Source organism: Eleutherodactylus coqui, chromosome 2, assembly GCF_035609145.1.
Source record: "Eleutherodactylus coqui strain aEleCoq1 chromosome 2, aEleCoq1.hap1, whole genome shotgun sequence".
In the NCBI taxonomy this organism is placed as follows: domain Eukaryota; kingdom Metazoa; phylum Chordata; class Amphibia; order Anura; family Eleutherodactylidae; genus Eleutherodactylus; species Eleutherodactylus coqui.
Genome location: NC_089838.1, coordinates 311164997 through 311177874, shown reverse-complemented (window position 1 = coordinate 311177874; position 12878 = coordinate 311164997). Strand labels below are relative to the sequence as shown.

At 46.7% G+C, this 12878-nt stretch overlaps 1 protein-coding gene across 1 annotated transcript; it reads right to left on the bottom strand.

Moving 5' to 3' along the window:
• Positions 1–7072: 7072 nt before the first annotated feature.
• On the bottom strand, positions 7073–12025 carry LOC136612838 (uncharacterized). Its single transcript, XM_066593548.1, has 2 exons — positions 10000–12025; positions 7073–8663 (listed from the first exon to the last, which is right to left on the bottom strand). The coding sequence occupies exons 1-2, from the start codon at positions 11054–11056 to the stop codon at positions 7075–7077; spliced, it is 2646 nt and encodes an 881-aa protein (XP_066449645.1). The 5' UTR covers positions 11057–12025; the 3' UTR covers positions 7073–7074.
• Between the last annotated feature and the right edge of the window lie 853 nt (positions 12026–12878).

Genomic DNA, 12878 nt, shown 5'->3' with positions numbered 1-12878 from the left:
TTCCAAGATGCGTGTTGTTCTTTACCAAAAGCAAAAATCTTCATCAGTTCATCATAAGAACTTGCTCATCCATCATCTGACTGCACCTTCTGAAAAAAGAGACAGAAGAACAGAGGGGAGGTGTGAGGGAGAAAGGAGGGCTGGTTAAAAGTGAAGTCTACTTATTCTTCGCCATCTCGGTAATAGAAGGTTAATCTTAAGGATCAACGGTCATTTATTGGACTTTCTTAATCCTATTTTATTAACATTTTACATCTATCTAGTTGTTTGTCTTATATATTTAGATTGCATTTTGCTTTGTGACTCTGCAGAATAAAAAAGGTCAATACAATCCTATTGAAAAGCAAGATGAACAATTTTATATACATGGTCATCAGTTTAGTTCACAACTACAACCACTAAACGTTGGTCGCTTTGTGGTGTTTTTCTGCCTTAAAGGGTGTGTCCATTATTGTTATTTCTTTTTATCTTGGGGTACGATCTGGAAGCGTGGGCAGATCACAATCTAAATACTGCCAATCAACTAATCACAACTCTCGAACATGTACAAACAGATATAGAACAGTGCTCATCTATCCATGTCTAGGTCCTCCAAGGTGAAAACTCTATCAGTTTTTGTTTGAGTGGCCCTAGATATGGCACTTAGTTTGGATTGGCTCCAAAGTTTGGATCGGCTTTTCTGTAACTCGCACAGACTTATTGGAGTGGCCGAGACTACCTGTCCATATTGTCTTCTCTTGCATGCCTTGTCTTGTTGAAATGGGGTCAGGGGATCCCCATACTTCTGTTGATGTGCAATAACTGTCTGAAATTGGAAAAAATCTATTAGTATGCCATCAATCAGTGCCGGACACATCAGTGCTTTGTAGTAGTTACAGTCTGTTTTTTCTTCTACCTTATGTGATTGTAAGAGTTCTTAGCACGTTTTCTGATAATTACCCTGTTTTCGATGCATGATGCAGCTTGTTCTCCGTACTGCAATATTCCATGTCGTTGAAGACATCAGATGGTTGTTTTTATTTCCTATGAAGCAAGAAAAAAGGAATTGGTTGTTATGAAGACATACACATGTAAAGGCTTTTGTTTACACCATAGTAAATGATAGCATATCCTAACGAGGTGCCATCACTTTCTGTTTGTTAGAAGTCCAACTGCCAGGACCCCTTCTAATCCTGCAGCTCCTTCACAACATTTGCCTGCTCCCAAGATTGAGAGCTACAAAGCCTGGTTAGTGTAAGAGACTGTTGCAAGGGAGGCAGTTGCCATGTCCTGTCTCAAAGTATCACCTATAGGGGTTTTCAGGACTTTACTATTTATCAGTGAGTGTCCAAAGCGGGAGGTCTCCACTAATCAGCTGTTTTGTGGACAGGACAGAGCCAGAAGCAGACCACTCTGTCCACATTGCAGCAGCCCGGCTTAGTGTTGCAGGCACAGCTGCCATTGGATTCAATGCATTACCAGCTTGGATCACTGCAATGTGGACAATGCTGTCCTCTTCTGGCTTTGTCCACACTGACAGCGGACCTGGCGAACAGCTGGTCCACAGCCTGCTCAAAGGCCAAGTAAAGACAGTGTATGATGTGATGGGAGGAAGCAAGGCATTGCGTCTACAAGAAGCAGTTAGGGCTTAAACACATGGGTGCATGCACTAATATGCTCGATGTTATGGAATGCATTAGCGCATGAACCAAGGTTTTTCTCTTGACTATTCAAATTCGGACGCGAGTTTGAAAAAAAAAAAAAAGATGGTAGATAGGTCCAAAAACTAAGTGCAAGAAAGATAAGGCAAGTCCTATCTTTTATTGTGTGTAGTATTAATGCGCAAGAATCCCGATAGTGAAAACCAAACCACTGAAATCAATAGTCATGGCTGCAGAACTGGACGAACATGCGCCCATGTGTTTAAGGCCTCATGTCCATGGGCTTAAAATCTGCAGCGTTTCTCCCGCATGCGGATCCACGCCCATAGGGATGCATTGGACACCCGCAGTTAGTTAAATACCTGCGGATGTCATTTTTCCCGTCAGGCGTGGATCCGCGTGTGGGAAAAAAAATGGACATGCTTCATTTTAGTGCAGGTCTCCCGCGGGGACGGCTCCCGCAGTCTTCTATTGAAGCCTATGGAAGCCGTCCAGATCCACGGAACACCCGTACCAGAATTAAACTCACCTGCTCCGGACGATGCGGTTCTTCCCTTCTTCGCAGCCAGATCTTCTTTCTTCGGTCGGGCGGTTTTGCCCGGCACTGGCGTGCCGAACACATCCGCCGGGCGGAAGAAAGAAGATCCGTCCGCAAAGGAAGGAAGATCCGCATCGTCCGGAGCAGGTGAGTTTATTATTTTTTGAGGCCTTATGTCCGCGGGGCAGGAGGAACTCGCTGTGGATTCTACATTAAGAATCTGCGGCGGGCCTGATTTTCCCCGTGGACATGAGGCCTAAGTCCTTAGGACTGAACCAGAAATCAGCATCTGTAACTATCCTCCTTCTGCAAGCAACAAGTGGTGCAAGTCAAATGGTGTAAAAAGAAAAGTCAGGGCCTCTTCACAGGAGTGTGTTTGTGCGCAGAGAATAAAACCTATTGATTTCAATGGCTTCATTCTCATTACTCTGCTTTGTGCGCGTACTTTGCGTGTGTCAACAAAACGCAACGTTTTTTTCATTTCTGTTTTTTCCTCCCCACTTTTAAAAACTCTTTTATTTATCCATCGATGTAACTGGCTGAGGGCTTGTTTTTTTGTGGGTCGAGTTGTTTTTTTCAATGGTGCTATTTTATGTCTTATATAATGTACTGAAAAGTTTTTAAAAATTCCAAGTGCAGTGAAAAGAAAAAAGTGCAGTTCCGCCATATATGAGGGGGTCTAGTGTCTACAGCGTACTCATGGCAACAAAATAACTGATAACTTTATTCTGTGGGTCAGTACAATTACTACCATACCCAATTTATAGAGGTTTTTTTTTGCTGCACTGATTTTGAAAACAAAAAAAACTTTGGAAAAAATGAGTCTGTTTTCTGCCGGCATTTTCTGACTGCCATGACTTTTTTATTTTTCTGCCGGTATAGTTGTATGAGAGTCATTCTTAATGGGACGTCCTGTAGTTTCTATTTTGACCATTTTGGAGTACATGTGACTTTTGATCACTTTTTAGTACATTTTTTCTTGGAGACGTAATCATGACGTTGTGCATTATTGTTCTGATGACGTTCACCATGCGGGGTAAATAATACGTTACTTTGATAGATCGGACGTTTATGGATGCAGCGACGCCAAATATGTTCAGCTTTTTTCTATTAAGATTTTTATTATTATAAATATGGCAAAAGAGTTTTTTTATTTTATTACATTTTTTTAATAATTAATGAAACTTTTTTAAACTGATTTTTACATTTTTTTTGTTCTATAGGGGACAAAAACTTGCAATGGTTTGATCGCTCCTGCAGTATGATGTAATACCATAGTATTGTATTATACCGTGATCTGACAGCTATCAAGCCACAACACAGGCATGGCTTCATAGGTAATCTGCAATGGCAGGCCTGGAGGCTTTCCGTAGGCCCCCGACTGTCATGGCAACCGAGCGGCACTCCAGGAATCTCATCACAGGGGACCGTTCGGGTTCTCCAAACTCCGATCGGGCATTTAAAGGGTTAGCATCTTCAAGTTGGGTTCTAGACCTGGCGAAGTATTATCCGAGCAGGCCACTAACAATACCTCCACCACAGATGTCGGAGAAAGGGAGGATTGGCATGTTCCTCATACCTGGTGTGGAGGCGGCACTCCCAGTAACATTGATTAGACATGCATGCTCATTTGGCCGACCGCTACCTTCCATGTATGGACAACGTCACCCTGTCACGTTTTCCTCATTGTTCATAACTGGATGTTAAAATTTCAAATCCACCAGTTTTCAGTATAATAATGGTGAGCGGCCCTAGCTACTGGGGCTTGTATTAGATAGAGATCAGTAGTAGTCGGGTATGAAGGTTTCTCCATTCACTTCCTTTATAATTCGTCATTTTGGCTTTATCTTAGGATATGCCATCAAAAATGGATCTCTTGGAGTTCAAATCTCTGCACCCCACTCATCAATCGGTTCTTTCCCAGGCACAGCGCCAACATACAATTGTGGCTGTGCCTGGTACCGCAACTCACTCATAGGTCATTTTCACATGAACGTATTCTACTGCACAGTTTTTGCGCACATAATACGCAGTACCGACCTGTCATAGACTTTTAATTGTGCAGCTCACACGATGAGCGACATCCTCTATCTTGGTGTGTATTATGCGCACATACATACCAAGACAGGGATTGGTGGCATGCAGGTACCGTGTTTCCCTGAAAATAAGACCCTGTCTTATATTAATTTTTGATTCCCGGGGTATTTGCACATCCACAGTTGCAGTTATCTAAGGGAATTCTCTCTCCTGGTAACCCTCTCTCTCATCTGTCAGTCACTCACTTGTTTTTCACTTGCTGGCGGTTTCTCTCTCCAGGCGTACGTGGTTCTTGCGCGCCTTTTACTCTCCTCCAGGCTCATGCATTCATGCGGCTAATGGATCTGGAGAGTCTCCTAAGAAAGGTTAGGCCCAAGCGAGAACAAGGGGCCACCTCTCGGCCTTCTCCATGCCGGTAGTGCGAGCCCAGCCATACTCACTTGAATGGGTCTGAACTACAGTGATCAGCCACATCTGTGTATATGATGGCGTCCCTCGGTAAACAATGAGGGGATGCAGTGCAATACAGTCAGAAAATCCTAAGGAATTGCCAAGAGTTGAACATCCAAGAATAAATATTAACCCCTTAATGCCACAGGAAGTACGTTTACATCAGGGTGTCAAAAGCTTTTTCACCGAGGGCCACATCAGCCGTATGGTTGCCTTCAAAGGGCTGATTCTAATTGCAAATTGTCAGACAGCATAGTAAAAGTGAACCCCACAGTGGCCCGATCGGTAATAAGGTCCCCTATAGTGGCCAGTGGTGCACACATATATATATACACATACACACACAGGCGCACACTAATATACATATATTATATATACGCACAGGCGCACTCTATTATATATATATATATATATATATATACGCACAGATGCACACTAATATACACATACATGCACAGAGGCACACTATTATACACATACTAATATACAACTGTCTGAACTACAGTTATCAGCCACATCTGTGTATATGATGGCGTCCCTCGGTAAACAATGAGGGGATGCAGTGCAATGCAGTCAGAAAATCGCACAGACGCACACTATTATACACATACATGCGCACAGACGCACACTATTATACACATACATGCGCACAGACGCACACTATTATACACATACATGCGCACAGACGCACACTATTATACACATACATGCGCACAGACGCACACTATTATACACATACATGCGCACAGACGCACACTATTATACACATACATGCGCACAGACGCACACTATTATACACATACATGCGCACAGACGCACACTATTATACACATACATGCGCACAGACGCACACTATTATACACATACATGCGCACAGACGCACACTATTATACACATACATGCGCACAGACGCACACTATTATACACATACATGCGCACAGACGCACACTATTATACACATACATGCGCACAGACGCACACTAATATACACATACATGCACAGACGCACACTATTATATGCATATGCACACAGACGCACACTATTATACACATACATGCACACAGACGCACACTATTATACATACATGCACACACACACATATATATATATATATATACATACACAAACACATACACACATATATATATATATATATATATACACATACATACACACACATATATACACACACACATATGCACACAAGGTCACCTGCATTTTTATACACATTTTTATACTTACCTGCATCCAATGTGGTCCCACTGGCAGGTATACCGGCTGCTGTCTTCTTGGGGCCCTCCTGCATAGTTGGGCCCCTGATGTCTCCTAAGGCCTGCAGCCATGAATAGAGTTAGAGCCGGTAAGAGGAGTTCAGCGCTGACCAGGCTTTCACCCTGCAGCTGCTCCTCCTCCTCAGCGCCACTCTCCTCACTGCAGAGATCATGTTCTCTGCAGTCTTCTTCCCTTCTCCGCGGCCGTTGTCAGTCTGCTATCAGCACTCCTCTATTACTGTCTGCACTACTGAGCCGATAGAAGATCACCTACTGACAGCAGCACGGAGGTGAGGGAACTTTGTGCACAGCCGGTGGGCCACAGAAAATGAGATGGCGGGCCGGATTCGGCCTGTGGGCCTTGTGTTTTACACCTGTGGTTTACATCCTGGCAGGGCGATAGTTAATGCAACAGGACATAAACCTAAGTCCTGTGGATGACATCGGCTCAGAACTGGGAGCCGTGTTTTAGTGATAACTGGCCTCTCGCTGCAACAACAAGGATCAATGAGAACACCTATTCCTGCTCTTAACCCCTTACATGTCGCTATTAATGTACATTGTGGCATATAAAGGGTTTACAGAGGGAGATTGCTCCATCTGTAACATCATCGGCCCTCTGCAATGTAATCGCAGAGGGCCAATGGGTTGCTATTGTGAGCAGTAATGAATCGCAGTACAAAAGTACTGCTATGCATTATCATAGCAATCAGAGCATTTATGGTTCAAGTCCCCACAAGGACATAAAAAATAAATAAAAATAGTGTAAAAAAAACAAAAGGACACGGATTACTTACCGGTAGTCCCTTTTCCAGGAGTCATCACGACGGCCCCATTACATATGGAGGTTGCCCTCTGACCCAGGTAGGGACAGGAAGAGTTTAAAAGCACCTCCCTTTCCACCCATGCTTCAGTGACTTATAAATCATTACGGTGGACAATGTTTACTAAACCAAATTTTACCTTTATTCGGTCATATTTACATTTGAAGAACATAAATTATTCTTAAAGGGGAGGGAACTATGGGCCGTCGTGATGACTCCTGGAAAAGGGACTACCGGTAAGTAATCCGTGTCCTTCCAGAGCGTCATCCCGACGGCCCCATTACATATGGAGTATACCAGATTATACGTGGCCCTAGGGTGGGACTACTGCCTGAAGGACTTTACGTCCGTAACTCAGGTCTTTGTCCGACTGGACGTTAACCCTGTAATGTCGGGTAAATGTATGTATACTCGACCAGGTCGCCGCCTTGCAGATCTGCTCGGCAGACGCCTGGCCTTTTTCTGCCCAAGAGGAGGAAAGAGAGCGAGTGGAGTGGGCTCTAATTTTTCCCGGAGGGTCGAGACCCCTGGCTTTATATGCCTCTTGGATGGCGGTCTTGATCCACCTCGCGATGGTGCTCTTAGTTGCCGTCTTTCCTTTTGCCGGCCCCTGAAATTGAATGAAGAGGTTATTATTTTTACGGAAAGAGCGGGTGGCCTCTAGGTACGCTAGAACAGCTCTCCTAACGTCTAGGTTATGAAATTCTCTCTCTTTCTCGTTACGGGGATTTTGACAGAAGGAGGGCAGAGTGATCGTCTGCTCCCTATGAAATTTTGACACTACCTTCGGAAGGAAGGCTGGGTCTAGTTTGAAGGTAATCCTGTCGTCTTGTATTACCATGTATGGTTCAATACATTGTAATGCTTGCAATTCCCCTATTCTCCGAGCCGATGTTATGGCAACTAAAAGGGTAACTTTTAGTGTGAGCAGCCTCAAGGAGAGTTGTGAGAGGGGTTCGAAGGGGGATTGGCAAAAGCTAGTTAAGACTATATTTAGGTCCCAGGTAGGAAAGGTTTCTCTAACAAAGGGTCGAAGCCGTTCTGCCCCTTTGAGAAACCTACGCACCCAGCGGTGTTCTGCCAAGGGAAAATCTAGATAGGACCCTAGTGCTGCTGTATGGACTTTAAGGGTTCTAGGACTAAGGCCTTTTTCTAGGCCTGCCTGCAAAAATTCCAGGATTACGGGAATGTCAATTCCTGGGATTTTCCCTGGCTCTATTTTACAGAACTCTGTGAATTTTTTCCATATCCTATCGTAGATGGCTATCGTGATAGGTTTACGGCTTTTTGTTAGGGTAGTAATTACATTATGGGAGAGTCCCTTCCCACGCAGTATCATGCTTTCAGCATCCATGCTGCTAGCTTCAATTTCTCGACCCCTGGGTATGTTAGTGGGCCCTGGAGGAGAAGATCTTCTACGGCTGGTAGTAGGAATGGACCCTGGATCGCCAAGGCTTTTAGCAGGGGATACCAGGGCCTTTTGTCCCACATAGGGGCAACTAGTATGACTGACGCCCGGCTGGTTTGGATTTTCCTGAGGGTGCGGGGGATCAGTGGGAAGGGAGGAAAGGCGTAGGCTAGGTCCATGTCCCAGCTTTGGGACAGGGCGTCTACCCCGCGTGGATTGTCTCTGGGGTTCAGCGAGTAAAAGTCCTGGCACTTTGAATTTCTCTTCGTGGCGAACAGGTCTATCTGCGGTTCTCCCCACTGGCAGATTAGTTGGTCGAAGACTCGCTGATTCAGTCCCCATTCTCCTGGATGGATGCTCTGTCTGCTCAGGAAGTCGGCAGCGACGTTTGTGGACCCTTTTAAGTGGATCGCTGAGAGGGACAGCACGTTGGATTCCGCCCAGCGGAGTATCTCTGTTGCCAGTCGTTGCAGGTGCGGGTGTCGCGTTCCCCCCTGGTGACGAACAAATGACAGAGCTGTCATATTATCGGTTAGGATTTTGACATGCCTTCCTTTTATAAGGGGTTCTGCCGCCTGAAGGGCTTCCCAGATTGCCCTTAGTTCTCTGAAATTGGATGAGCGTTTAGCTACTTGGGGTCCCAAATCCCCTGTAGATTTTGGTCGGCTACTTGGGCTCCCCATCCCGTTTTGCTGGCATCTGTTGTGATGGGTACGGTAGATTCTTGTGACCAAGAGGTACCTTTGCTTAGGTTCCTCTGTGAGGTCCACCAGCGTAGGGACTCTTTGACTCGGACGGACAGGCTCACCTTCTTATCCAGGGATGTCTGCCGTTTGTCCCAGTTGGCAAGGATAAATCCTTGTAATTGCCGGGTATGGGCCTGTGCCCATGGGACTATCTGAATGCAAGCCGTCAGGATGCCCAGCACCTTCATTGTTTCTCTAATGGAAACCGCCGTAGCCTGACAGAAGGATTTTACTCTTTGGGTGAGGTCTTCCTTCCTAGATGATGGAAGCCGGGATTCCTGGATGTGGGAGTCTAGTAATACTCCCAGGTACACCTTTTGTGTACCAGGGTTCAAGTCGGACTTCTGCTTGTTCACTATCCACCCTAAACTGTTTAGGGTGGATAAGACCATGGATAGGTCTATACGCATGGTCTTCTCCGTCCTTGACACCAACAAAAAGTCATCCAGATACGGAAATATGCGGATCTGATTCCGCCTGAAGTAGGCTACCATCTCTATAACGATTTTCGTGAATACCCGAGGGGCGGTGGAGATTCCGAATGGAAGGGCCGTGAATTGGTAATGTTGGATCTTGTCTCCCTCCCGCAGAGCAAACCTCAGGTACTTGTGATGGGCTGCCGTTATTGGGACATGGTAATATGCATCTTTAAGATCTATGGTGCACATTACACTATCTCGATCTATTAGTGGGACGATGGATCTTACTGTTTCCATCTTGAATTTTTTGTACGAGATAAATTGATTTAGGGCTTTAAGATTAAATATAGTCCTAATGGAACCATTCGGTTTTTTTATTAGAAATAGGGGGGAATAGAATCCCTCACCCCTTTCGTAATCGGGGACTTGTGTAATGACCCCTAGGTCCTTAAGTTCCTGAACGCCTTTTATGAGGTTCCCTTGTTCCTGTAGGGACCCCGGGGAGGTTATAAGGAATCTCCTAGGGGGTAGCGAGTGGAATTCAATTTGGTACCCTGCTTCGATTATTCGGAGTACCCAGGGGTTAGACGTTACCCCTTGCCACTGGCTTAGATAGCCCGCTAATCTACCCCCTGTTTGTTCAGGGGAGGGTTGGACTTCCTTACCCCGACCTCCCTTGGGGTACGACCATCTTCCAGTCTTCCCTTTCCCTTTAACTTCGGGAGGAGGCTGGCGCATCCTCTTCGGGAAGGATGGTTTCCTGAAAGGTTGTCTGTCAGGCAGGGTTTTACTCTTGTCGCCGACTTTTTCCAGGATTTTGTCCAGGACGGGCCCAAACATATATTCCCCTTGGAAGGGGATGGCGCAGAGCTTATTTTTGGATGTAATGTCTGCGGCCCAAGTCTTCAGCCATAGTGCCCTTCTCGCTGAGTTGCTGAGGACTCCGGTTTTTGCCCCGTATCTTACCGTTTCCGCTGATGCGTCAGCCAGGAAGGCGGTAGCCATTTTTAAGAGGGGGAGACAGCTGGCCAACTCCTCTCTGGGGGCCCGATCCTTTATGGAGGCTTCTAGCCTGTTTAGCCAGAGCGCCATGGATCTAGCCACTGAGGTTGAGGCTATGTTAGCCTCGATGGTGAGGGATGTTGCCTCCCAGGCTTTCTTCATTAATCCGTCGATTTTTTTATCCATCGGATCGGATAGCTGGGAGGTGTCCTCGAAGGGCAAGAGGGTTTTCTTGGCCACTTTTGCGATCTGGATGTCCACCTTGGGGGTTTCCCTGTACAGGCGGACGTCCTCGGTAGCGAATGCGAGCCGGTTTCGGATCTCTTTTGGAACAGTGATCCTTTTTTCCGGTTCCTGCCATTCATCTATGATCACTTGCTGCAGCGTCTGGTTGACTGGGAACATGATCTTTCTTCTAGATCGGAGGCCGCCAAACATCTCATCCTGGATTGTTCTCGGCGGGTTATCTTCCTCAATTTGCATTGTTTCCCTCACCGCCTTGATGAGGTGCGCAATGTCGTTTGATGAGAAGTAATATTTCTTCTCGTCTTCTATGGGAACCGGTGGGTCCTCTAATTCCCCTTCGGATAGGAGCTCCAGCGATTCACCGGAGATCGAACTCGCCGACTCGGTCTGTCTAGGTCTTTTAGGGACCCGTGACGGACCTGGCTGGGCCTGGGGAAGGGACGCCATGGAAGCCTGCAGCTCTTCCCTTATCATGCAGCGGATATCGGATTTGAATGCTGCTTTCTCCTCTGCGAGAATTTTCCCCGTGCATCTGTGAAGGCAGAGCAATTCACTGTTATAGCAGTGCAAGCGTTGGATTCAGGAGCATTACTTGCGGTAATACACTCACTCCTCGCATAGGGGTTTTTTATAGCTCTCCTCGAGCCTTTTGTTGCAGAGGACGCATTTTTTCGATTTTTTCCTCGGGTCCATTTTCTTTGGACCCTCCTTATCCATCTACCCATGAAAGTGGGGGAGAGGGGAGACAAGAAAGGGAACATATATGCATCCGCTGTACAAGTGACCATTTGCGCATGTTTTGGCGTATAGCCTACTTACAGTTGGTAGGGTGTCAATCTCTCCCTCACGTGCTGAGCTGTCGCGGGTAGACATACTCACATACACTTGTCTGGCAGTCAGCAGGAACCTCCATGGAGTTTAGCCTGCTTTTATGGGGAGGATTTTCAAATTTGGCGCCATTTCCGGGTTTTCGCCGGTAGCCACGCCCCCTACGTTGTGCGCGTGACGTCACCACGCCGGATGACGTCACCGCTATGCGCCCGAGGTCCAGGGAGGCCGCCGCTGCCGTTCCCCTGCCAGGAGGAACTATCCCATCACAGCAGCGGCGGCCCGAACATGCGATCCGCGCGAGGGAGACCAGCGCTACTGGGCGACTGACGGCTCCGTCGGCAGCGCAGGTCGGGGATGCAGGGACTCTTGAGTGTGCGGCCCCGACCTCTACCCCTCCAGGGGGGCCGCACAGCGTGCGGTAAGTGTTTCTTTGCGGTAAGTCTTCTTGCCTCCGCAGCTTCCTATCTCCTGCAGCTCTGGAGCTGCTCCTCTGTCCCACCGTAGGGACAGGAAGACACTGAAGCATGGGTGGAAAGGGAGGTGCTTTTAAACTCTTCCTGTCCCTACCTGGGTCAGAGGGCAACCTCCATATGTAATGGGGCCGTCGGGATGACGCTCTGGAAAAAACTGTTGCGCTTTTTCCCTTTTGAATAAAAAATTTTTAATCCCACACATTTGGTATCATCGTATCCGTACTGACCTGTACCATAAATTCAACAAACTTAATCCTGCATGGCAAAAATTGCCATAAAAATGGGGGTAAAATGCTTATTATTTTGCATATGTATGCCATAATGGTAAAAAAAACAAAACTACAGCTCGTCATGCAAAAAACAAGCCCTCACAGAGCTCCGTCCATGGAAAAATAAAAAAACAGTTATGGGACTTTTAATGCAACTACATAAAAAAAAATTATTTCCAAAAAAAGGGGTCTTATTGTGCAAAACTGGAAAAACCTAAAACAAAAAAAAATGTTGGTATTGTCGTAATCGTACCAGCCTGCAGATAAAATGTATCATGACATTTATGCTACATGATTATGGTTGGATTCACACAGGCATCAGCGTTTTAACGTTAGTCCGCCGGCAACGTAACAACACGTGAACGGGCGCACAAAACTAACGTTTGTGCGCCCGTTCAGACAGCCCGAGCCAGGTGCATATACTCTGAGGTGGCAAACCGTCGGGCGGGGGCAGACAGTTTAGCTCTGTCTCCCCCTTCCCTCCCCCTCACTGAGAGACGGCGAGGGGAGGAGGTGGAATGGAGTGGAAGCTAGTGTGCTAAGCTCCCACCCCCTCTCCACCCCTTGCTGCAGCCAGCAATGGAAGGGGGTGGGACGGGGGCAGAGCTTAGTTCCATTCCCCGTCCTACCCCTCCCGTTGCAAAGGGGCGGAGAGTAGCAGGGAAGGGGGTGGGAGTTTAGCAGTCATGCTGCTAAACTCTGTCACACCTCCCTTCCCCAGCA